General features: G+C 44.9%; 1 protein-coding gene across 2 annotated transcripts in view; it reads right to left on the minus strand.

Moving 5' to 3' along the window:
* Positions 1 to 6,671: 6,671 nt before the first annotated feature.
* The window catches only part of LOC106564132 (lysosomal alpha-glucosidase), a 56,998-nt gene continuing 36,225 nt past the window's right edge, over positions 6,672 to 27,444 (minus strand). The window contains exons 14-21 of one of the 2 annotated variants that reach the window (XR_006757855.1): positions 27,165 to 27,298; positions 26,582 to 26,733; positions 26,334 to 26,482; positions 25,306 to 25,447; positions 22,290 to 22,388; positions 21,615 to 21,748; positions 13,704 to 13,850; positions 6,672 to 10,753 (exon numbers count right to left, since the gene is read on the minus strand). Coding sequence is in view for 1 of the 2 variants with exons in the window: in XM_045690648.1 (XP_045546604.1) it covers positions 10,691 to 10,753; positions 13,704 to 13,850; positions 21,584 to 21,748; positions 22,290 to 22,388; positions 25,306 to 25,447; positions 26,334 to 26,482; positions 26,582 to 26,733; positions 27,165 to 27,298 (1,051 nt within the window). In the remaining variant the exon portion in view is untranslated. Of the gene's footprint in view, positions 10,754 to 13,703; positions 13,851 to 21,583; positions 21,749 to 22,289; positions 22,389 to 25,305; positions 25,448 to 26,333; positions 26,483 to 26,581; positions 26,734 to 27,164; positions 27,299 to 27,444 lie in introns of both variants that reach the window. The other variant, XM_045690648.1, reaches the window with a different exon arrangement.

The following is a 27,444-nucleotide window of genomic DNA, read 5'->3' on the forward strand; positions in this document are numbered from 1 at the left end:
TCCCTCCCACTACGTCTGTCTCCCTCTCTCTCTCCCTCCCACTACGTCTGTCTGCCTCTCTCTCTCTCCCTCCCACTACGTCTGTCTGTCTGCCTCTCTCTCTATCCCTCCCACTACGTCTGTCTCTCTCCCTCTCTCCCTCCCACTACGTCTGTCTCTCTCTCTCTCTCCCTCCCACTACGTCTGTCTGCCTCTCTCTCTCACTCCCACTACGTCTGTCTGCCTCTCTCCCTCCCTCCCACTACGTCTGTCTGCCTCTCTCTCCCTCCCACTACGTCTGTCTGCCTCACTCTCTCTCTACGTCTGTCTGCCTCGCTCTCTCTACCTCTGTCAGCCTCTCTCTCTCTACCTCTGTCAGCCTCTCTCTCTCTACCTCTGTCAGCCTCTCTCTCTCTACCTCTGTCTGCCTCTCTCTCTCTACCTCTGTCTGCCTCTCTCTCTCTACCTCTGTCTGCCTCTCTCTCTACCTGTCAGCCTCTCTCTCTCTACCTGTCAGCCTCCCTCTCTCTCTCTCTACCTCTCTCAGCCTCCCTCTCTCTCTCTCTACCTCTCTCAGCCTCCCTCTCTCTCTCTCTCTCTCTTCTACCTCTGTCAGCCTCCCCCTCTCTCTACCCTCTGTCAGCCTCCCTCTCTCTCTCGCTCTACCAACTGAGCCACACGGGACCGATGCTCACTGAGTCTGTACATAGTCAAAGCTTTCTTTAAGTTTGGGTCAGTCACAGTGGTCAGGTATTCTGCCACTGTGTACTCTCTGTTTAGGGCCAAATAGCATTCTAGTTTGCTCTGTTTTTTTGTTAATTATTTGGCACATTGGAAAGAATTCTCTTTTTGTTTTCTCATGATTTGGTTGGGTCTAATTGTGTTGCTGTCCTGGGGCTCTGTGGGGTGTGTTTGTGTCTGTTTGTGAACAGAGCCCCTCTCTCTCTCGTTCTCCTCCCTCTGTGAGTATGGATTAAGTGAGACTGTGTGGTGGGATAGGGGTACAGACTGTGGTGGGATAGGGGTACAGACTGTGTGGTGGGATAGGGGTACAGACTGTGGTGGGATAGGGGTACAGACTGTGTGGTGGGATAGGGGTACAGACTGTGTGGTGGGATAGGGGTACAGACTGTGTGGTGGGATAGGGGTGCAGACTTTGTGGTGGGATAGGGGTACAGACTGTGTAGTGGGATAGGGGTACAGACTGTGTAGTGGGATAGGGGTACAGACTGTGTGGTGGGATATGGGTACAGACTGTGTGGTGGGATAGGGGTACAGACTGTGTGGTGGGATAGGGGTACAGACTGTGTGGTGGGATAGGGGTACAGACTGTGGGGGGATAGGGGTACAGACTGTGTGGTGGGATAGGGGTACAGACTGTGTGGTGGGATAGGGGTGCAGACTGTGTGGTGGGATAGGGGTACAGACTGTGTGGTGGGATAGGGGTACAGACTGTGTGGTGGGATAGGGGTACAGACTGTGTGGTGGGATAGGGGTACAGACTGTGTGGTGGGATAGGGGTACAGACTGTGTGGTGGGATAGGGGTACAGACTGTGTGGTGGGATAGGGGTACAGACTGTGTGGTGGGATAGGGGTACAGACTGTGTGGTGGGATAGGGGTACAGACTGTGGTGGGATAGGGGTACAGACTGTGTGGTGGGATAGGGGTGCAGACTGTGTGATTAGGTTTGTTTATTAGACTTCAACACATCCTGGGCCCCCACTACCATTATAATAACAGAGCTCACAGAGGTGAAGAGTGAGAGGGGGAGGAGGGAGAAGAGAGAGCAGAGAGGGGGAAGAGAAGGGGGAGGAGGAGAGCAGAGGGGGAGGAGAGAGAAGAGGGGGGGGGCAGAGAGGGGGGACACAATTGTTCATACCTGTAATATGCTGTGTGAGAGATGAACACAGTTGTTCATATCTGTAATGTGCTGTATCAGAGATGAACATAAACACAGTTGTTCATATCTGTAATGTATCAGAGATGAACATAAACACAGTTGTTCATATCTGTAACGTGCTGTGTGAGAGATTAACATAAACACAGTTGTTCATATCTGTAATGTGCTGTATGAGAGATGAACATAAACACAGTTGTTCATATCTGTAATGTATCAGAGATGAACATAAACACAGTTGTTCATATCTGTAATGTATCAGAGATGAACATAAACACAGTTGTTCATATCTGTAATGTGCTGTGTGAGAGATGAACATAAACACAGTTGTTCATATCTGTAATGTGCTGTGTGAGAGATGAACATACATTACAGATATGAACAACTGTGTTTATCAGAGATGAACATAAACACAGTTGTTCATATCTGTAATGTGCTGTGTGAGAGATTAACATAAACACAGTTGTTCATATCTGTAATGTGCTGTATCAGAGATGAACATAAACACAGTTGTTCATATCTGTAATGTGCTGTATCAGAGATGAACATAAACACAGTTGTTCATATCTGTAATGTGCTGTATCAGAGATGAACATAAACACAGTTGTTCATATCTGTAATGTGCTGTGTGAGAGATTAACATAAACACAGTTGTTCATATCTGTAATGTGCTGTATCAGAGATGAACATAAACACAGTTGTTCATATCTGTAATGTGCTGTATCAGAGATGAACATAAACACAGTTGTTCATATCTGTAATGTGCTGTGTGAGAGATGATTAACTGTGACCAGTGTGTTCAGTAGAGGTGAGAACAGCAGCATTCAGAATAACAGAGAACAGATGTCCTTCCTGGTTCAAGACACAGATGTCCAGCATCAGCCCTGTACTCCACAAGCTAACACCAAACTGTACCTAGAACAGTAAGGGGGTTGAATTGTGACAGCACAGCGCCCTCTACAGGTGAACATATGTCAGTGGCTCATGAGGACCAACTGACCCAGCGAAGACCGATGAGGGTGAGAGAAGATTCAGAAACTCTTGGAGGATAAGAAATGTTCAGAACTTTTGTGAAACATCACAACACAGTGGGAAAATATGACCAGTAGAAATCTAAACTGGAAGGTCTTCAGAGATAGGTGGGAGGGGTTGAGGGGAGCTGAAGGCTGGGACTGGAAGGTCTTCAGAGATAGATGGGAGGGGTTGAGGGGAGCTGAAGGCTGGGACTGGAAGGTCTTCAGAGATAGATGGGAGGGGTTGAGGGGAGCTGAAGGCTGGGACTGGAAGGTCTTCAGAGATAGATGGGAGGGGTTGAGGGGAGCTGAAGGATGGGACTGGAAGGTCTTCAGAGATAAATGAGAGGGGTTGAGGGGAGCTGAAGGATGGAACTAAAAATCAGCAAAAGATAACTACTGTCAAATATATATATAGTAGAAGCTGGAAGTAGAAGCCCTAGTGTTGTTGTCCATTAGTTTACTCCAGTTAGGGGAGGGGTGGTAAGGTTAGGGGAGGGGTGGTAGGGTTAGGGGAGGGGTGGCAGGATTAGGGGAGAGGTGGCAGGGTTAGGAGAGGGGTGGTAGGGTTAGGAGAGGGGTGGTAGGGTTAGGGGGGGGGTGGTAGGGTTAGGGGAGGGGTGGCAGGATTAGGGGAGAGGTGGCAGGGTTAGGAGAGGGGTGGCAGGGTTAGGGGAGGGGTGGTAGGGTTAGGAGAGGGGTGGTAGGGTTAGGGGAGGGGTGGCAGGGTTAGGGGAGGGGTGGTAGGGTTAGGGGAGGGGTGGCAGGATTAGGGGAGAGGTGGCAGGGTTAGGAGAGGGGTAGTAGGGTTAGGAGAGGGGTGGTAGGGTTAGGAGAGGGGTGGTAGGGTTAGGAGAGGGGTGGTAGGGTTAGGAGAGGGGTGGTGGGGTTCGGAGAGGGGTGGTATGGTTAGGGGAGGGGTGACGGGGTTAGGAGAGGGGTGGCGGGGTTAGGAGAGGGGTGGCGGGGTTAGGAGAAAAATACAAAAAAAATATACAGTGCATTCAGAAAGTATTCAGACCCCTTCACTTTTTCCACATTATGTTACATCACAGCTTTGTTCTTAAAATTGAATATTGTTTTTTCCCCTCATCAATCTAAACACAATACCTCATAAATGACAAAGCAAAAACAGTTTTTTGAAATGTTTGCAAATTTATAAAAAAGAAAACTGAAATATCACATTTACATAAGTATTCAGACCCTTTACTCAGTCCTTTGTTGAAGCACCTTTGGCATCGATGACAGCCTCAAGTATTCTTGGAAATGACCCTACAACCTTGGCACACCTGTATTTGGGGAGTTTCTTCCATTCTTCTCTGCAGATCCTCTCAAGCTCTGTCAGGTTGGATGAGGAGCGTCGCCGTACAGTTATTTTCAGTTCTCTCCATAGATGTTAGATCTGGTTCAAGTCCAGGTCTGGCTGGGCCACTCGAGGACATTCAGACACTTGTCCCAAAGCCAGTCCTGCGTTGTCTTGGCTGTGTGCTTAGGGTCGTTGTCCTGTTGGAAGGTGAACCTTCGCCCCAGTCTCAGGTCCTGAGTGCTCCGGAGAAGGTTTTCATCAAGGATCTCTCTGTACTTTGCGCCGTTCATCTTTCCTTCAATCCTAACTAGTCTACCAATCCCTGCCGCTGAAAAACATACCTACATCACTATGCTGTCACCACCATGCTTCACCGTAGGGATGGTGCCAGGTTTCCTCCAGATGTGACGCTCAGCATTCAGGCCAAAGAGTTCAATCTTGGTTTCATCAGACCAGAGAATCTTGTTTCTCATGGTCTGAGAGTCTAGGTGCCTTTTGGCAAATTCCAAACGGGCTGTCATGTGCCTTTTACTGAGGAGTGGCTTCCGTCTGGCCTCTCTACCATAAAGGCTTGATTGGTGAAGTGCTGCGGAGATGGTTGTCCTTCTGGAAGGTACCGCCATCTCCACAGAGGAACTCTGGAGCTCTGTCAGAGTGACCATCGGGTTCTTGGTCACCTCTCTGACCAAGGCCCTTCTCCCTGATTGCTCAGTTTGGCCGGTCGGCCAGCTCTAGGAAGAGTCTTGGTGGTTCCAAACTTCTTCCATTTAAGAATGATGGAGGCCACTGTGTTCTTGGGGACTTTCAATGCTGTAGACATGTTTTGGTACCCTTCCCCAGATCTGTGCCTCGACACAATCACGTCTCTGAGCTCTACGAACAATTCTTTCGACCTCATGTCTTGGTTTTTGCTCTGACACGCACTGTCAACTGTGGGACCTTATATAGACAGCTGTGTGCTTTTCCAAATCATGTCCAATCAATTGAATTTACCAGAGGTGGACTCCAAGTTGTAGAAACATCTCAAGGATGAGCAATGGAAACAGGATCATAGCAAAGGGTTTGAATACTTACGTAAATAAGGTATTTCTGTGTTTTCGCTTTGTCATTATGGGGTATTGTGTGTCCGATTGAGGATTTAATTATATATATTTTTTAATCAATTTCAAAATAAGGCTGTAACAACGTGTAGAAAGTAAATACACACACACACACACACAGAGAGAGAACAAAATTGCTCAATTGCTCGTGTTTCTTGGCCCAAGCAAGTCTCTTATTATTATTGGTATCCTTTAGTACTGGTTTCTTTGCAGCAATTCAACCATGAAGGCCTGATTCATGTAGTCTCCTCCTCTGGCGGTCCTCATGAGAGACAGTTTCATCATAGCGCTTGATGGTTTTTGTGACTGCACTTGAATAAACTTCCAAAGTTCTTGAAATGTTCCATATTGACTGACCTTCATGTCTTATTAAAGTAATGGACTGTTGTTTCTCTTTGCTTATTTGAGCTGTTCTTGCCATAATATGGTCTTTTACCAAATAGGGCTATCTTCTGTATACCACCCCTACCTTGTCACAACACAACTGATTGGCTCAAACGCATTAAAACTTCTTTGGGATCAGTGTCCCTTCCATGGGACGGTTGAGCTAACGTAGGCTAATTCGATTAGCATGAGGTTGTAAGTAACAAGACCATTTCCCAGGATACGCATATCTGTTATTGGCAGAAAGCTTAAATTCTTGTTAATCTAACTGCACTGTCCAATTTACAGTTGCTATTACAGTGAAAAAATACCATGGTAGTGTTTGAGGAGGATGCATTATTTTGAACATGTATTAATAAACATATTAGGCACATATGGGCAGTCTTCATACAACATTTAACAGAAATGCAATGGTTCATTGGATCAGTCTAAAACTTTGCACATGCACTGCTGCCATCTAGTGAACAACATCTAAATTGCACCTGGGCTGGAATAATACATTATGGCCTTTCTCTTGCATTTCAAAGATGGTACAAAAAAAATAGAAAAAAAGTATTATCTTTTACCAGATCTATTGTTATTCTCCTACATTCCTTTCACATTTCCACAAGTGTTATTTCATAGTTTTGATGTCCTCACTATTATTCTGCAATGTAGAAAATAGTACTATTTTAATAGTAAACCCTGGAATTAGTAGGCATGTCCAAACTTTTGACTGGTACTTTATATATTTACAAATAAATATATAGGGGATTGGAAATGATGCAGACAATTACATTGATCGAAACCACAATCTACCTGCCCCCCCCCCCACAACAACAAAAATGATTAGAGGACAATGGAATGAAATAAAACAGCATATTTGATGGGTGCAGGATTCTGTTCCAGCCAAGCAGTAGTAATACACCGGATTAAACTACACCCAGGTAATATACGTCCCTCCCATCCCATCCATCCATTGGAGAAACAGATCTAACAGACACATGGGAGTCAGGATTCATATTTAATCAAGTCATCATTTGAAATGAGCATGTCTGAGCATGTCCCAATCAACTTAACACAAATGGAAATGGAGAGGCAGGCATTACAGCATCAACAGTCATTGTAATATTCATGCCAGATAGATATACCCACTGGCAGAACTGACCAACATAAAGGCAAGATAAATAATCTTTCACTCTGAAAATATGTCTTCCCTTACATAGTCTTCATTTTACCACTTAAATCAACAAAAATATATATATATGTTTTTTTTGTCAAACATTTCAACCAATCAATTTCAAACGTTGCATTACCAATAATACTTCAAATGTCAACGACAATCCTCTTCCATTATCTAGTAAAGACAACTGTATGTCTAAGAAAGCTTGACAATACTTTAAAAAGCCTTGAATATCATTATTCAGTGTTTTAGAGAGAAAGACCCTGTTTTAGAGTCACAGTAAAGCAGTTAGAAAACCAACTGAAACTAGAATTCTACTTTTAGAACAATGTAGAGCTGTTCTGAAACTAGAATTCTAGAACAGAGTTAAAACAGAGCTGTTCTAGAGGTGTTCTGAAACTAGAACAGTTAAAACTGAGCTGTTCTAGAGGTGTTCTGAAACTAGAACAGAGTTAAAACAGAGCTGTTCTAGAGGTGTTCTGAAACTAGAACAGAGTTAAAACAGAGCTGTTCTAGAGGTGTTCTGAAACTAGAACAGAGTTAAAACTGAGCTGTTCTAGAGGTGTTCTGAAACTAGAACAGAATTAAAACTGAGCTGTTCTAGAGGTGTTCTGAAACTAGAACAGAGTTAAAACAGAGCTGTTCTAGAGGTGCTCTGAAACTAGAACAGAATTAAAACAGAGCTGTTCTAGAGGTGTTCTGAAACTAGAATTCTAGAACAGCGTTAAAACTGAGCTGTTCTAGAGGTGTTCTGAAACTAGAACAGAGTTAAAACAGAGCTGTTCTAGAGGTGTTCTGAAACTAGAATTCTAGAACAGAGTTAAAACTGAGCTGTTCTAGAGGTGTTCTGAAACTAGAATTCTAGAATAGAGTTAAAACAGAGCTGTTATAGAAGAGACACAGTTTGATCATTCGTAAGGCACTTCTCTGTACCTTCAATATGTCCTGATTCAGTGCAAACAAGCTTGTCAACAACAATATGTACATATCAGGATCAATAACAACAATCACTGATTATTATCATGAAACTCCCCAAATACACTAAGATCCATTTCACCCCATTCTAGTCTTGTTCTGAGGGAAAGAAAAGTTCCTCTCCTTTTTATTGCACATATTCACCTTTCCTCTGAGAAATGAAAACAGCAAATAAAAGTTGGCTCTTTACTGTAGTAATGACCAGTGGCAGAACTACTAGACTTCATATTTTACTAACCAGTAAAATACACAGGAGGCCTTTCAAACTAATGCTGGCGTCTGGCTTACGTTTTAATATTTTCATAGTATTTTACAAATGTTCCATCCTGGGAATAAATCACTTTCCTTCCGGCTAAACCAGTAATTCCAGTCCAAACCAGAACGGTCATTCAAAAGCATTATAAAGCATATAAACAGACCTGTCTGGATTTGATTAGAGCTTTGATAAAAAAAAATATTCAAGCCTGATGCTACCGGAGCCCGATGAGCCCTACATTAAAGACATTTAATGAGCCCTACATTAAAGACATTTAATGAGCCCTACATTAAAGACATTTAATGAGCCAATGAGCCCTACATTAAAGACATTTAATGAGCCCTACATTAAAGACATTTAATGAGCCCTACATTAAAGACATTTAATGAGCCCTACATTAAAGACATTTAATGAGCCCTACATTAAAGACATTTAATGAGCCCTACATTAAAGACATTTAATGAGCCTTACATTAAAGACATTTAATGAGCCCTACATTAAAGACATTTAATGAGCCCTACATTAAAGACATTTAATGAGCCCTAGATTAAAGACATTTAATGAGCCCTAGATTAAAGACATTTAATGAGCCCTACATTATAGACATTTAATGAGCCTTACATTAAAGACATTTAATGAGCCTTACATTAAAGACATTTAATGAGCCTTACATTAAAGACATTTAATGAGCCCTACATTAAAGACATCTAATGAGCCCAAGACCAAAAAAGGCCAAAAGATTGTGCCGTTATCCAATACATATATGATATAGGCTACTGCACGACAGAAAAACATAAAAGCCCATAGATGTAGCTAGCTATATGCTCTGTTGGCTAAATAAATGAAACTAGCTCCAGTAGACTATTTGAGTGTGAACTGTATTACTGTACTGTATTGTATTATACGGACTAGAATTACGCACATCGTTCAAACCATGATAAAGCACAAGAGAACATGCGGCTAGTATAGGCTAGTGGATTTTATTTTAACTTTGAAATATAATAGGGCCTTTTGTATAATTAGCAGGCTGACAAATATCTTTCAGAATATTTCATGCACTGATATTCGAGTGACAGGCAGTTTTAAAAAAAACTTAAAAATCTTTACAATTAAAAAAACAAGGTGACCCTGAAAGCCAGATAGAGATGGGTAAATTTGATACTTATTCAGTCTTTATATTACTGTAGCATTGGCTGTGCCTCAGCAAGTGTAGGCCTACCTGTCACAAGAAAAAAAATCTACCATGATGAGATGATAGATCTACACATCTGTCCCCACCCTGAGACGGGCCCCGTCTGTCCCCACCCTGAGCGCTGATTCATTATGCAGAGGCCATATAGAAGCCAGATTCAGACAGGGCATATCATTTAACATTTATCAGTGTCTCAATGTTATTAATCCAGGGAAAAGGGAGTGGTTTTGGGAGGTAAATCCCGGTAACCGGGTCTGGCTGTACTGTTGGCTGGGCTGGTTACACTGTGTGGTGGTAGTTTGTGCATTATTATAGACATTTATCATTTAAATACTATATAAAATGTAATTTTTCATAGATGTTTATACCATAAATCAGCAAAAATAAATACTGTCATCACCACCACTATAAAGCTTCACAGAGACTATACCTGTCTCAAATGGCACCCTATACCCTATATACAAGGGCCCTGGTCATTGGTAGTACACTATATAGGGGATAGGGTGGTATTTGGGACACAGGCTACTTTTGGCACAGTTACAGCAGACAGGGAGGAAGTAGTCCCCTAGACCAGGGATCATCAACTAGATTCAGACAGGGAGGAAGTAGTCCCCTAGACCAGGGATCATCAACTAGATTCAGACAGGGAGGAAGTAGTCCCCTAGACCAGGGATCATCAACTAGATTCAGACAGGAAGGAAGTAGTCCCCTAGACCAGGGATCATCAACTAGATTCAGACAGGGAGGAAGTAGTAGCCACGGGCTGATTTTTTTCGTGAGCGGATAGTTGGGGCCGGAATATAATTACAAATCATTTGTAGACTAATTTCACTGCAACAAGCCCAAACAAACAGATATAATAATTTGACTAAAACAATCATTTCAAACCTTGCCTACATTTGTATACAATCACGTGTCTCTCTATTATGCATGGGAATACTTGGGAACAGATTTCCAAAATAAAAATAACTGGTGTTACAGTTTCTTATGTCTAACAATAAAAATGAAATATTATTTTGATAAAAAAATTTAAAATATTCTCCTCAGAAAACTTGGGGGGGGTCAAATAAAATCAGTTGGCTGCCAGTTGGGGAACTCAGTCCTAGACACTGGTTTTAGGACTGGTCCTAGATCAGTGGTTAGGTTAGTATCTAATGGTTCAGGTTAGGATTTTAGGAGGGTAATCTGGTCGTAGATCTGTGGTTAGGTTAGTATCTAATGGTTCAGGTTAGGATTCAACTCTACCCGGAGCAACATATGGTGTGTGTCCTATAGTGAGCGTCTTTTGAGCCCTGATAGTACACCATATAGGGAATAGGTTGCCATTTGGGTCACAGACATGGGGAGTAAAGCAGTAGAGACCGTCAGGGAAGGAAAACCAACAACATTCCAAAGGTCAGAATTCCCATTTTTGGGAAAACCTGTTAGATCCAACTGATGGTGAAGTTCTGGCTGAGATTCAGTCCTAGGTCTGTTACAGTCAACACCTAGAGGGAGGGAGACAGAGAGGGAGACAAATGGAGAAACAGAGAGATACATTAATAACAAACCACAGATATCATTTTCTCTAAACATGGGGAGACTCAACTCACACATTTCCTAGGGGGCTATTTCAGCCACACTCCTTGCTGACAGGTGTATAAAATCGAGCACACAGCCTTGCAATCTCCATACACAAATATTGGCAGTAGAAAAGACTTACTGAAGAGCTCGGTGACTTTCAATGTGGCACCGTCATAAGATGCCACCTTTCCAACAAGTCAGTTAGTCAAATTTCAGCCCTGCTAGAGCTGCCCCGGTCAACTAACTAAGTGCTGTTATTGTGAAGTGGAAACATCTAGGAGCAACGAGGGCTCAGCAGAACGGGACAGCCGAGTGCTGAAGCGTGTAAAAATCACCTGTCCTCGGCTGCAACACTCACTACCGAGTTCCAAACTGCCTCTGGAAGCAACGTCAGCACAAGAACTGTTCGTCGTGAGCTTCATGAAATGGGTTTTCATGGCCGAGCAGCAGCACACAAGCCTAAGATCACCATGTGCAATACCAAGAGTCAGCTGGAGTGGTGTAAAGCTCGCCGCCATTGGACTCTGGAGCAGTGGAAACACGTTCTCTGGAGTGATGAATCACGCTTCACCATCTAGCAGTCCGAAGGACGAATCTGGGTTTGGTGGATGCCAGGAGAAAACTACCTGCCCCAATGCATAGTGCCAACTGTAGTTTGGTGGAGGAAGAATAATGGTCTGGGGCTGTTTTTCATGGTTCTGCCCCCTTAGTTCCAGTGATAGAAAACCTCAACGCTACAGCATACAATGACATTCTAGATGATTCTGTGCTTCCAACAACTTGAGGAAGGCCCTTTCCTGTTTCAGCATGACAATGCCCCCCCGTGCACAAAGCGAGGTCCATTCAGAAATGGTTTGTTGAGATTGGTGTGGAAGAACATGACTGGCCTGTACAGAGCCCTGACCTTAACCCCATCGAACACCTTTGTGATGAATTGGAACGCCGACTGCGAGCCAGGTCTAATCGCCCAACATCAGTGCCCAACCTCACTAATGCTCTTGTGGCTGAATGGAAGCAAGTCCCCGCAGCAATGTTCCAACATCTAGTGGAAAGCCTTCCCAGAAGAGTGGAGGCTGGGGGTCTCCCGAGCGGCAGAGCAGTCTAAGGCACTGCATGTGTCACACTGGGAGACCCATGAGGTGACACACAATTGGCCCAGCGTCGTCTGGGTTAGGGGAGGGTTTGGCCGGCTGGGATGTCCTTGTCCCATCGCGCTCTAGTGACTCCTGTGGCGGGCCATGCTGACATGGTCGCCAGGTGTACGGCGTTTCCTCCGACACATTGGTGCGGTTGGCTCCCGGGTTAAGCGACCACTGTGTCAAGAAGCAGTGGGGCTTGGCGGGGTCTTGTTTTGAAGGACGCACGACTCTCGATCTTCGCCTCTCCCGAGTCCGTACGGGAGTTGCAGCGATGGGACAAGACTGTAACTACCAATTGGATATCACAAAATTGGGGAGAAAAAGGTGTCAAAGTTCAAAGTGCAAAAAAGTAAATTTAAAAAGAAGAGTGGAGGCTGTTATAGCAGCAAAGGGGGGACCACCTAAATATTAATGCCCATGATTTTGAAATGAGATGTTGGACAGCAGGTGTCCACATACTTTTGATCATGTAGTGTATATTTTTTAGGTCTAAGGTAATGTCTACCCAGTTTACCATGTCTTACGTGTGTTCAAATGATACCTGTTGACTTAACAACATCAATGGTGTATTTGGGAAGGTAAGTTGGAATAAGCAGCTATCTAATGTGGGCTAGTAGTAGATCAACTGGAGATTCCTGACAGGTTATAAACAGCTGTAACGTGGGCTAGTAGTAGATCAACTGGAGATTCCTGACAGGTTATAAACAGCTGTAACGTGTGCTAGTAGTAGATCAACTGGAGATTCCTGACAGGTTATAAACAGCTGTAACGTGTGCTAGTAGTAGATCAACTGGAGATTCCTGACAGGTTATAAACAGCTGTAACGTGGGCTAGTAGTAGATCAACTGGAGATTCCTGACAGGTTATAAACAGCTGTAACGTGTGCTAGTAGTAGATCAACTGGAGATTCCTGACAGGTTATAAACAGCTGTAACGTGGGCTAGTAGTAGATCAACTGGAGATTCCTGACAGGTTATAAACAGCTGTCTAAGGTCTGTTAGTGAATGACATGAGAGGAGAACTCTCCGTGCAGCAGCACCACCACTACCACATTTACACATGGCACCTTGTGCTTCCTACTATTACAACTCTCAACAGCATTCAATTGAAAGCCCGACTACATTCCTTAGTTTTTTGATCCTCTTCTTCGTGATAGCCAATTGGTAGTTACAGTGTTGTCCCATCGCTGCAACTCCCGTAAGAACTCGGGTGAGGCGAAGGTCGAGAAGCATGCGTCCTCCGAAACATGACCCCGCCAAGCCACACTGCTTCTTGACACAGTCGGAAGACACAAACAATGTACCAGCTGACGACCGAAGTCAGCGTGCACTGCGCCCGGCCCCCCACAAGGAGTCGCTAGAGCGCGATGAGACAACGACATCCCAGCCGGCCAAACCCTCCCCTAACCAGGACGACGCTGGTCTCCCGGTCGCGCCTGGCTGCGACACAGCCCGGGATCGAACCCGGATCTGTGCTGACGCCTCTAGCACTGATCAATGCCTTAGACCACGGCGCCACTCGGGAGGTACATACATTCCTTTCAAAAAATGTTTTATTGTGAGTACGGCTGCTCTAAAACATTATCTGAACTTTATCAAATGTTTTATTGTGAGTACGGCTGCTCTAAAACATTATCTGAACTTTATCAAATGTTTTATTGTGAGTACGGCTGCTCTAAAACATTATCTGAACTTTATAAAACACTTAACCTCTGACTCCTGACACCAAGCCTCACCTGATTGGCTCTGTAGGTGAATGCAGCATCCTGGGAGTTGACCGTGACCCTGGTAGGCTCCACCTTCACGCCGTAGAAGGAGGCTGTTTCCACGGTGATGTAGGAAGCCTCAACGTGGTCGTGCAGCACCTCCGATGTCATCGTGTTCTAGAACACAATAGGAAGGGAAGAAGGCTATTGTGTTAGTAGTCGTAGAACCAGCTGTCACGCCTATACTGTTAGTAGTGGTAGAACCAGCTGTCACGTCTATACTGTTAGTAGTGGTAGAACCAGCTGTCACGTCTATACTGTTAGTAGTGGTAGAACCAGCTGTCACGTCTATACTGTTAGTAGTGGTAGAACCAGCTGTCACGGCTATACTGTTAGTAGTGGTAGAACCAGCTGTCACGGAAAATACTGTTAGTAGTGGTAGAACCAGCTGTCACGTCTATACTGTTAGTAGTGGTAGAACCAGCTGTCACGCTATACTGTTAGTAGTGGTAGAACCAGCTGTCACGTCTATACTGTTAGTAGTGGTAGAACCAGCTGTCACGGCTATACTGTTAGTAGTGGTAGAACCAGCTGTCACGGCTATACTGTTAGTAGTGGTAGAACCAGCTGTCACGTCTATACTGTTAGTAGTGGTAGAACCAGCTGTCACGGCTATAGCGTTAGTAGTGGTAGAACCAGCTGTCACGGCTATACTGTTAGTAGTGGTAGAACCAGCAGTCACGTCTATACTGTTAGTAGTGGTAGAACCAGCTGTCACGTCTATACTGTTAGTAGTGGTAGAACCAGCTGTCACGTCTATACTGTTAGTAGTGGTAGAACCAGCTGTCACGTCTATACTGTTAGTAGTGGTAGAACCAGCTGTCACGTCTATACTGTTAGTAGTGGTAGAACCAGCTGTCACGGCTATACTGTTAGTAGTGGTAGAACCAGCTGTCACGGCTATACTGTTAGTAGTGGTAGAACCAGCTGTCACGGCTATAGCGATAGTAGTGGTAGAACCAGCTGTCACGGCTATAGCGATAGTAGTGGTAGAACCAGCTGTCACGGCTATAGCGATAGTAGTGGTAGAACCAGCTGTCACGTCTATACTGTTAGTAGTGGTAGAACCAGCAGTCACGTCTATACTGTTAGTAGTGGTAGAACCAGCTGTCACGTCTATACTGTTAGTAGTGGTAGAACCAGCTGTCACGGCTATACTGTTAGTAGTGGTAGAACCAGCTGTCACGGCTATACTGTTAGTAGTGGTAGAACCAGCTGTCACGGCTATACTGTTAGTAGTGGTAGAACCAGCTGTCACGGCTATACTGTTAGTAGTGGTAGAACCAGCTGTCACGGCTATACTGTTAGTAGTGGTAGAACCAGCTGTCACGGCTATACTGTTAGTAGTGGTAGAACCAGCTGTCACGGCTATAGCGTTAGTAGTGGTAGAACCAGCTGTCACGGCTATACTGTTAGTAGTGGTAGAACCAGCTGTCACGGCTATACTGTTAGTAGTGGTAGAACCAGCTGTCACGGCTATACTGTTAGTAGTGGTAGAACCAGCTGTCACGGCTATACTGTTAGTAGTGGTAGAACCAGCTGTCACGGCTATACTGTTAGTAGTGGTAGAACCAGCTGTCACGGCTATACTGTTAGTAGTGGTAGAACCAGCTGTCACGGCTATACTGTTAGTAGTGGTAGAACCAGCTGTCACGGCTATACTGTTAGTAGTGGTAGAACCAGCTGTCACGGCTATAGCGATAGTAGTGGTAGAACCAGCTGTCACGGCTATACTGTTAGTAGTGGTAGAACCAGCTGTCACGGCTATACTGTTAGTAGTGGTAGAACCAGCTGTCACGGCTATACTGTTAGTAGTGGTAGAACCAGCTGTCACGGCTATACTGTTAGTAGTGGTAGAACCAGCTGTCACGGCTATACTGTTAGTAGTGGTAGAACCAGCTGTCACGGCTATAGCTGTTAGTAGTGGTAGAACCAGCTGTCACGGCTATAGTGTTAGTAGTGGTAGAACCAGCTGTCACGGCTATAGTGTTAGTAGTGGTAGAACCAGCTGTCACGTCTATACTGTTAGTAGTGGTAGAACCAGCTGTCACGTCTATACTGTTAGTAGTGGTAGAACCAGCTGTCACGGCTATACTGTTAGTAGTGGTAGAACCAGCTGTCACGGCTATACTGTTAGTAGTGGTAGAACCAGCTGTCACGGCTATACTGTTAGTAGTGGTAGAACCAGCTGTCACGGCTATACTGTTAGTAGTGGTAGAACCAGCTGTCACGGCTATACTGTTAGTAGTGGTAGAACCAGCTGTCACGGCTATACTGTTAGTAGTGGTAGAACCAGCTGTCACGGCTATACTGTTAGTAGTGGTAGAACCAGCTGTCACGGCTATAGCGTTAGTAGTGGTAGAACCAGCTGTCACGTCTATACTGTTAGTAGTGGTAGAACCAGCTGTCACGGCTATACTGTTAGTAGTGGTAGAACCAGCTGTCACGGCTATACTGTTAGTAGTGGTAGAACCAGCTGTCACGGCTATACTGTTAGTAGTGGTAGAACCAGCTGTCACGGCTATACTGTTAGTAGTGGTAGAACCAGCTGTCACGGCTATACCGTTAGTAGTGGTAGAACCAGCTGTCACGGCTATACTGTTAGTAGTGGTAGAACCAGCTGTCACGGCTATACTGTTAGTAGTGGTAGAACCAGCTGTCACGGCTATACGATAGTAGTGGTAGAACCAGCTGTCACGTCTATACTGTTAGTAGTGGTAGAACCAGCTGTCACGGCTATACTGTTAGTAGTGGTAGAACCAGCTGTCACGGCTATACTGTTAGTAGTGGTAGAACCAGCTGTCACGGCTATACTGTTAGTAGTGGTAGAACCAGCTGTCACGTCTATACTGTTAGTAGTGGTAGAACCAGCTGTCACGGCTATAGCGATAGTAGTGGTAGAACCAGCTGTCACGGCTATAGCGTTAGTAGTGGTAGAACCAGCTGTCACGGCTATAGCGATAGTAGTGGTAGAACCAGCTGTCACGGCTATAGCGATAGTAGTGGTAGAACCAGCTGTCACGGCTATACTGTTAGTAGTGGTAGAACCAGCTGTCACGTCTATACTGTTAGTAGTGGTAGAACCAGCTGTCACGTCTATACTGTTAGTAGTGGTAGAACCAGCTGTCACGGCTATACTGTTAGTAGTGGTAGAACCAGCTGTCACGGCTATACTGTTAGTAGTGGTAGAACCAGCTGTCACGGCTATACTGTTAGTAGTGGTAGAACCAGCTGTCACGGCTATAGCGATAGTAGTGGTAGAACCAGCTGTCACGTCTATACTGTTTGTAGTGGTAGAACCAGCTGTCACGGCTATACTGTTAGTAGTGGTAGAACCAGCTGTCACGGCTATACTGTTAGTAGTGGTAGAACCAGCTGTCACGGCTATACTGTTAGTAGTGGTAGAACCAGCTGTCACGTCTATACTGTTAGTAGTGGTAGAACCAGCTGTCACGGCTATACTGTTAGTAGTGGTAGAACCAGCTGTCACGGCTATACTGTTAGTAGTGGTAGAACCAGCTGTCACATCTATACTGTTAGTAGTGGTAGAACCAGCTGTCACGGCTATACTGTTAGTAGTGGTAGAACCAGCTGTCACGGCTATACTGTTAGTAGTGGTAGAACCAGCTGTCACGGCTATAGCGATAGTAGTGGTAGAACCAGCTGTCACGTCTATACTGTTAGTAGTGGTAGAACCAGCTGTCACGGCTATACTGTTAGTAGTGGTAGAACCAGCTGTCACGGCTATACTGTTAGTAGTGGTAGAACCAGCTGTCACATCTATACTGTTAGTAGTGGTAGAACCAGCTGTCACGGCTATACTGTTAGTAGTGGTAGAACCAGCTGTCACGGCTATACTGTTAGTAGTGGTAGAACCAGCTGTCACGGCTATAGCGTTAGTAGTGGTAGAACCAGCTGTCACGTCTATACTGTTAGTAGTGGTAGAACCAGCTGTCACGGCTATACTGTTAGTAGTGGTAGAACCAGCTGTCACGGCTATACTGTTAGTAGTGGTAGAACCAGCTGTCACGGCTATACTGTTAGTAGTGGTAGAACCAGCTGTCACGGCTATACTGTTAGTAGTGGTAGAACCAGCTGTCACGGCTATACTGTTAGTAGTGGTAGAACCAGCTGTCACGGCTATAGCGTTAGTAGTGGTAGAACCAGCTGTCACGTCTATACTGTTAGTAGTGGTAGAACCAGCTGTCACGGCTATACTGTTAGTAGTGGTAGAACCAGCTGTCACGGCTATACTGTTAGTAGTGGTAGAACCAGCTGTCACGGCTATAGCGATAGTAGTGGTAGAACCAGCTGTCACGTCTATACTGTTAGTAGTGGTAGAACCAGCTGTCACGGCTATACTGTTAGTAGTGGTAGAACCAGCTGTCACGGCTATACTGTTAGTAGTGGTAGAACCAGCTGTCACGGCTATACTGTTAGTAGTGGTAGAACCAGCTGTCACGGCTATAGCGATAGTAGTGGTAGAACCAGCTGTCACGGCTATAGCGATAGTAGTGGTAGAACCAGCTGTCACGGCTATAGCGATAGTAGTGGTAGAACCAGCTGTCACGGCTATAGCGATAGTAGTGGTAGAACCAGCTGTCACGGCTATACTGTTAGTAGTGGTAGAACCAGCTGTCACGGCTATACTGTTAGTAGTGGTAGAACCAGCTGTCACGTCTATACTGTTAGTAGTGGTAGAACCAGCTGTCACGGCTATACTGTTAGTAGTGGTAGAACCAGCTGTCACGGCTATACTGTTAGTAGTGGTAGAACCAGCTGTCACGTCTATACTGTTAGTAGTGGTAGAACCAGCTGTCACGTCTATACTGTTAGTAGTGGTAGAACCAGCTGTCACGTCTATACTGTTAGTAGTGGTAGAACCAGCTGTCACGGCTATACTGTTAGTAGTGGTAGAACCAGCTGTCACGGCTATACTGTTAGTAGTGGTAGAACCAGCTGTCACGTCTATACTGTTAGTAGTGGTAGAACCAGCTGTCACGGCTATACTGTTAGTAGTGGTAGAACCAGCTGTCACGGCTATACTGTTAGTAGTGGTAGAACCAGCTGTCACGTCTATACTGTTAGTAGTGGTAGAACCAGCTGTCACGGCTATACTGTTAGTAGTGGTAGAACCAGCTGTCACGGCTATACTGTTAGTAGTGGTAGAACCAGCTGTCACGGCTATACTGTTAGTAGTGGTAGAACCAGCTGTCACGGCTATACTGTTAGTAGTGGTAGAACCAGCTGTCACGGCTATAGCTGTTAGTAGTGGTAGAACCAGCTGTCACGGCTATACTGTTAGTAGTGGTAGAACCAGCTGTCACGGCTATACTGTTAGTAGTGGTAGAACCAGCTGTCACGTCTATACTGTTAGTAGTGGTAGAACCAGCTGTCACGGCTATACTGTTAGTAGTGGTAGAACCAGCTGTCACGGCTATACTGTTAGTAGTGGTAGAACCAGCTGTCACGGCTATAGCTGTTAGTAGTGGTAGAACCAGCTGTCACGGCTATACTGTTAGTAGTGGTAGAACCAGCTGTCACGGCTATACTGTTAGTAGTGGTAGAACCAGCTGTCACGGCTATACTGTTAGTAGTGGTAGAACCAGCTGTCACGGCTATACTGTTAGTAGTGGTAGAACCAGCTGTCACGGCTATACTGTTAGTAGTGGTAGAACCAGCTGTCACGGCTATACTGTTAGTAGTGGTAGAACCAGCTGTCACGGCTATACTGTTAGTAGTGGTAGAACCAGCTGTCACGGCTATACTGTTAGTAGTGGTAGAACCAGCTGTCACGGCTATACTGTTAGTAGTGGTAGAACCAGCTGTCACATCTATACTGTTAGTAGTGGTAGAACCAGCTGTCACGGCTATACTGTTAGTAGTGGTAGAACCAGCTGTCACATCTATACTGTTAGTAGTGGTAGAACCAGCTGTCACGGCTATACTGTTAGTAGTGGTAGAACCAGCTGTCACGGCTATACTGTTAGTAGTGGTAGAACCAGCTGTCACGGCTATACTGTTAGTAGTGGTAGAACCAGCTGTCACGTCTATACTGTTAGTAGTGGTAGAACCAGCTGTCACGGCTATACTGTTAGTAGTGGTAGAACCAGCTGTCACGTCTATACTGTTAGTAGTGGTAGAACCAGCTGTCACGTCTATACTGTTAGTAGTGGTAGAACCAGCTGTCACGGCTATACTGTTAGTAGTGGTAGAACCAGCTGTCACGTCTATACTGTTAGTAGTGGTAGAACCAGCTGTCACGGCTATACTGTTAGTAGTGGTAGAACCAGCTGTCACGGCTATACCGTTAGTAGTGGTAGAACCAGCTGTCACGGCTATACTGTTAGTAGTGGTAGAACCAGCTGTCACGGCTATACTGTTAGTAGTGGTAGAACCAGCTGTCACGGCTATACTGTTAGTAGTGGTAGAACCAGCTGTCACGGCTATACTGTTAGTAGTGGTAGAACCAGCTGTCACGGCTATACTGTTAGTAGTGGTAGAACCAGCTGTCACGGCTATACTGTTAGTAGTGGTAGAACCAGCTGTCACGGCTATACTGTTAGTAGTGGTAGAACCAGCTGTCACGGCTATACTGTTAGTAGTGGTAGAACCAGCTGTCACGGCTATACTGTTAGTAGTGGTAGAACCAGCTGTCACGGCTATACTGTTAGTAGTGGTAGAACCATTCTTTGACGGCTATACTGTTAGTAGTGGTAGAACCATTCTTTGACAACAGTAGTCACTGTGTACAGTAGTTTATCAAGTGGTTGTGTTGTATTATGGTCTGTAGTGGTCGGAGCGTACCTTCACCACAGTGAACACTATGTGAGCGTACTGGTCTGTAGTGGTCGGAGCGTACCTTCACCACAGTGAACACTATGTGACTTACTGGTCTGTAGTGGTCGGAGCGTACCTTCACCACAGTGAACACTATGTGAGCGTACTGGTCTGTAGTGGTCGGAGCGTACCTTCACCACAGTGAACACTATGTGAGCGTACTGGTCTGTAGTGGTCGGAGCGTACCTTCACCACAGTGAACACTATGTGAGCGTACTGGTCTGTAGTGGTCGGAGCGTACCTTCACCACAGTGAACACTATGTGAGCGTACTGGTCTGTAGTGGTCGGAGCGTACCTTCACCACAGTGAACACTATGTGAGCGTACTGGTCTGTAGTGGTCGGAGCGTACCTTCACCACAGTGAACACTATGTGAGCGTACTGGTCTGTAGTGGTCGGAGCGTACCTTCACCACAGTGAACACTATGTGAGCGTACTGGTCTGTAGTGGTCGGAGCGTACCTTCACCACAGTGAACACTATGTGAGCGTACTGGTCTGTAGTGGTCGGAGCGTACCTTCACCACAGTGAACACTATGTGAGCGTACTGGTCTGTAGTGGTCGGAGCGTACCTTCACCACAGTGAACACTATGTGACTTACTGGTCTGTAGTGGTCGGAGCGTACCTTCACCACAGTGAACACTATGTGAGCGTACTGGTCTGTAGTGGTCGGAGCGTACCTTCACCACAGTGAACACTATGTGAGCGTACTGGTCTGTAGTGGTCGGAGCGTACCTTCACCACAGTGAACACTATGTGAGCGTACTGGTCTGTAGTGGTCGGAGCGTACCTTCACCACAGTGAACACTATGTGAGCGTACTGGTCTGTAGTGGTCGGAGCGTACCTTCACCACAGTGAACACTATGTGAGCGTACTGGTCTGTAGTGGTCGGAGCGTACCTTCACCACAGTGAACACTATGTGAGCGTACTGGTCTGTAGTGGTCGGAGCGTACCTTCACCACAGTGAACACTATGTGAGCGTACTGGTCTGTAGTGGTCGGAGTGTACCTTCACCACAGTGAACACTATGTGAGCGTACTGGTCGGTCTCCAAGGTGTCGATGGTCTCTCCGTCGTCCCAGAACAGCTCTCCTCCGGCCGAGCCGTCTTCAGACAGACTGGACACGAGGTGGAGCGGCTGACCACTGCTCACAAACAGCGTTGTGTTGGGACGCTACACAGGGAGCGACACGCACAGACACAGGGAGCGACACGCACAGACACAGGGAGCGACACGCACAGACACAGGGAGCGACACGCACAGACACAGGGAGCGACACGCACAGAGAGACACAGAGAAACACAGAGAGACACAGAGAGAACGAAAGAGACAGAGAAAGAGACACACACAGTGATTTATTATTTCGATATAGATGCCTGACCATCCACTGTGACATCTTCTTATTAACCCTCTAGAAACTCTGTCATAATAATTCTGACTTAACTGACTTTCCTAGTTAAATAAAGGTTAAGAACAAATTCTTATTTACAGTGACAGCCAACCCCGGGCAAAACCCTAGTGACGCTGGGCCAATTGTGTGCCGTGCTATGGGACTCCCAATCACAGCCGGTTGTGATACAGCCTGGAATCGAACCAGGGTCTGTAGTTCCGCCTCTAGCACTGAAATGCAGTGCCTTAGACCGTCGCGCCTCCTCGGGAGCCCCAATAATATGGATGATCCAGCTACTTGACGATCTATTGTCTGTCTGTTTACCTGTGTAGGTATGACAGCTCCTTCTCTCAGGTGAAGGTTGATATGCTCTAGAGGAGCCTTCAGCCTCAACTCTTCTCCTTTACTACGGATAGAATCACCCTGACAGAGGACACACACAGAGACAGGGAGACCGAGGGAGAGAGAGCAGAGAGAGCAGAAAGAGACAGAGAAAGACAGGAGAGATTCAATATTCAGCATGTGAATTATACACTGAACAAAACATTAAGAACACCTGCTCTTTCCATGACACAGACTGACCAGGTGAAAGCTATGATCCCTTATTGATGTCACTTGTTAAATCCACTTCATCAGAGTAGATGAAGGGGAGGAGACAGGTTAAAGAAGGATTTTTAAGCCTTGAGACAGTTGAGAATGTGTGCCATTCAGAGGGTGAATGGACAAGACAAAATATTTAAGCGCCTTTGAACAGGGTATGGTAGTAGGTGCACCGGTTTTTGTCAAGAACTGCAACGCTGCTGGGTTTTTCCTGCGCAACAGTTTCCTGTGTTGATCAAGAATGGTCCACCACCCAAAGGACATCTAGCCAACTTGACACAACTGTGGGAAGCATTGGAGTCAAAAGTGGACCAGCATCCCTGTGGAACGCTTTCTACACCTTGTAGAGTCCAATATGTATAGCTGTGTTCTTAGCGTATAGTAGAGGTACCAGAGTCCTGGGGTTAGGGTTATTAAGGGTTATGTATAGTTAATATATATATAGCTGTGTTCTTAGCGTATAGTAGAGGTACCAGAGTCCTGGGGTTAGGGTTATGTATAGTTAATATATATAGCTGTGTTCTTAGCGTATAGTAGAGGTACCAGAGTCCTGGGGTTAGGGTTATTAAGGGTTATGTATAGTTAATATATATAGCTGTGTTCTTACCGTGTAGTAGAGGTACCAGAGTCCTGGGGTTAGGGTTATGTATAGTTAATATATATATATTTTTATATAGCTGTGTTCTTACCGTATAGTAGAGGTACCAGAGTCCTGGGGTTAGGGTTATTAAGGGTTATGTATAGTTAATATATATATAGCTGTGTTCTTACCGTGTAGTAGAGGTACCAGAGTCCTGGGGTTAGGGTTATTAAGGGTTATGTATAGTTAATATATATAGCTGTGTTCTTAGCGTATAGTAGAGGTACCAGAGTCCTGGGGTTAGGGTTATGTATAGTTAATATATATAGCTGTGTTCTTAGCGTATAGTAGAGGTACCAGAGTCCTGGGGTTAGGGTTATTAAGGGTTATGTATAGTTAATATATATAGCTGTGTTCTTACCGTGTAGTAGAGGTACCAGAGTCCTGGGGTTAGGGTTATGTATAGTTAATATATATATATATATATATATATAGCTGTGTTCTTAGCGTATAGTAGAGGTACCAGAGTCCTGGGGTTAGGGTTATTAAGGGTTATGTATAGTTAATATATATAGCTGTGTTCTTACCGTGTAGTAGTCGTACCAGAGTCCTGGGGTTAGGGTTATGTATAGTTAATATATATATATATATATATATAGCTGTGTTCTTAGCGTATAGTAGAGGTACCAGAGTCCTGGGGTTAGGGTTATTAAGGGTTATGTATAGTTAATATATATAGCTGTGTTCTTACCGTGTAGTAGTCGTACCAGAGTCCTGGGGTTAGGGTTATTAAGGGTTATGTATAGTTAATATATATAGCTGGGTTGTTACCGTGTAGTAGTCGTACCAGAGTCCTGGGGTTAGGGTTATGTATAGTTAATATATATATATATATATATATATATATAGCTGTGTTCTTACCGTGTAGTAGTCGTACCAGAGTCCTGGGGTTAGGGTTATTAAGGGTTATGTATAGTTAATATATATAGCTGGGTTCTTACCGTGTAGTAGAGGTACCAGAGACCTGGGGTTAGGGTTATTAAGGGTTATGTATAGTTAATATATATATATATATATATATATAGCTGGGTTGTTACCGTGTAGTAGTCGTACCAGAGACCTGGGGTTAGGGTTATTAAGGGTTATGTATAGTTAATATATATATATATATATATAGCTGGGTTGTTACCGTGTAGTAGAGGTACCAGAGTCCTGGGGTTAGGGTTGTTAATATGTATAGCTGTGTTCTTAGCGTATAGTAGAGGTACCAGAGTCCTGGGGTTAGGGTTATTAAGGGTTATGTATAGTTAATATATATATAGCTGTGTTCTTACCGTGTAGTAGAGGTACCAGAGTCCTGGGGTTAGGGTTATTAAGGGTTATGTATAGTTAATATATATAGCTGTGTTCTTAGCGTATAGTAGAGGTACCAGAGTCCTGGGGTTAGGGTTATTAAGGGTTATGTATAGTTAATATATATATAGCTGGGTTGTTACCGTGTAGTAGTCGTACCAGAGTCCTGGGGTTAGGGTTATTAAGGGTTATGTATAGTTAATATATATATAGCTGGGTTGTTACCGTGTAGTAGAGGTACCAGAGTCCTGGGGTTAGGGTTATTAAGGGTTATGTATAGTTAATATATATATAGCTGGGTTGTTACCGTGTAGTAGTCGTACCAGAGACCTGGGGTTAGGGTTATTAAGGGTTATGTATAGTTAATATATATAGCTGGGTTGTTACCGTGTAGTAGTCGTACCAGAGTCCTGGGGTTAGGGTTATTAAGGGTTATGTATAGTTAATATATATATATATATATATATATATAGCTGGGTTGTTACCGTGTAGTAGTCGTACCAGAGTCCTGGGGTTAGGGTTATTAAGGGTTATGTATAGTTAATATATATATATATATATATATAGCTGGGTTGTTACCGTGTAGTAGTCGTACCAGAGTCCTGGGGTTAGGGTTATGTATAGTTAATATATATAGCTGTGTTCTTACCGTGTAGTAGAGGTACCAGAGTCCTGGGGTTAGGGTTATTAAGGGTTATGTATAGTTAATATATATAGCTGTGTTCTTACCGTGTAGTAGAGGTACCAGAGTCCTGGGGTTAGGGTTATGTATAGTTAATATATATATATATATAGCTGGGTTCTTACCGTGTAGTAGTCGTACCAGAGACCCTGAGGGAAGTAGCCCACAACAAAGTCCACACCTGGATCTAATACTGGTGTCACCATCAAACTCTTCCCCCATAGGAACTGTCTGTCTATCCCATACGTTCTCACATCCTTGGGGAACCTAAAAATATGAACACACATTGGTCAGGAACATCCTGAAAGAGCTCTGTGTGTCTTTGTGTTGGTTCTTCTATCCTTGTGTGTGTGTGTTGGTTCTTCTATCCTTGTGTGTGTGTGTTGGTTCTTCTATCCTTGTGTGTGTGTGTGTTGGTTCTTCTATCCTTGTGTGTGTGTGTGTTGGTTCTTCTATCCTTGTGTGTGTGTGTGTTGGTTCTTCTATCCTTGTGTGTGTGTGTGTTGGTTCTTCTATCCTTGTGTGTGTGTGTTGGTTCTTCTATCCTTGTGTGTGTGTGTGTTGGTTCTTCTATCCTTGTGTGTGTGTGTTGGTTCTTCTATCCTTGTGTGTGTGTGTTGGTTCTTCTATCCTTGTGTGTGTGTGTTGGTTCTTCTATCCTTGTGTGTGTGTGTTGGTTCTTCTATCCTTGTGGGGACCTAAAATCCCCCACAAGGATAGTGAAACAAGGAAAATTCTCCCTTGTAGAGACATTTCCCACATCCCCATGAGGACAAAGGCCATTTTAAACTTAGGGATTAGGGTTACAATTAAGGCCTGAGGGGGTGTGGTATATGACCAATATACCACGGCTAAGAACTGTGTCCAGGCACGACGCAGTGGGCCGGATCCTCCGAGGTGCCTTATTGATATTATAAACGGGTTCCCAATGAAATTAGAACAGTAAATATACATGTTTTGTCATACCCCGTGGTATATGGTCTGATATAACACGGCTGTCAGCATTCAGGGCTCGAACCACCCAGTTTATAATTAAGGTTAGGGAAAATAGGATATGGAATAGAAATTCATTTTAGGTCTCCATGACAATAGAAGAACACAACATGTGTAGTAATTGTGTGTGTGTGTGTCCCAGTGTGTGTCTGGAACTCACTCGAACAGCAGAGGGCGAGCGACAGTGTGTCCGTGTGTGTGTGCACGGTGGAACAGTGTGTAGAGCAGAGGGAAGAGAGAGTAGCGTAGCAGGAGAGACTGTTTCATGGCTGAACGGGCTAGAGGGCTGAACGCTGGAGGGTCCTGAGGCTGGGAGGAGAGAGACACAGAGACGCAGAGCACACAGAAAATACAGATAAAATGACTTTTCAATGACAGTGTGTGTCAGGGCCACATTGGGGGCCTTACCTTCTGGTCGATAGAGTTGTGGTTGCGTGTGAAAGGGTAGAAGGCTCCTAGCTGAGTCCAGCGTACACACAGCTCCTCCTCAGTCTGGTCACTGAAGCCACAGACATCCGCCCCCACCAGGGGAACACCCAGGAGGTTAAAGGTTAACATACCTGGAGGGGGAGGGAGGGAGAGGGATTGAGATGAGACATGATTAGATACCAGGCCTAGTTCCATGTGACCTCTAGATAGACATGATTAGATACCAGGCCTAGTTCCATGTGACCTCTAGATAGACATGATTAGATACCAGGCCTAGTTCCATGTGACCTCTAGAGAGAGATGATTAGATACCAGGCCTAGTTCCATGTGACCTCTAGATAGACATGATTAGATACCAGGCCTAGTTCCATGTGACCTCTAGAGAGAGATGATTAGATACCAGGCCTAGTTCCATGTGACCTCTAGATAGACATGATAAGATACCAGGCCTAGTTCCATGTGACCTCGAGAGAGAGATGATTAGATACCAGGCCTAGTTCCATGTGACCTCTAGATAGACATGATTAGATACCAGGCCTAGTGTGAGTGTGTGTGTGTGTACCTGCTATCGAGGTGTACATGTCTTTCCAGTGACTCCTGTTGTCTCCTAGCCAGTGTCCAGAGTATTGGCCTTGACTGGGGAAGGTGGAGCGAGAGATCACAAACGCTCTCTTCCCTAACATACGCTTCAGGGCACTGGGGAGGGAGAAGAGAAAACATTGGTATTGGGCCGTCAAAGAAAACTCAAATGCATCCAAGTTAGGTGGCGTGTCGGTCACGTCTGACTGTATCCAAGTTAGGTGGCGTGTCGGTCACGTCTGACTGTATCCAAGTTAGGTGGC

This window comes from Salmo salar, chromosome ssa12 (assembly GCF_905237065.1).
Source record: "Salmo salar chromosome ssa12, Ssal_v3.1, whole genome shotgun sequence".
NCBI lineage: Eukaryota > Metazoa > Chordata > Actinopteri > Salmoniformes > Salmonidae > Salmo > Salmo salar.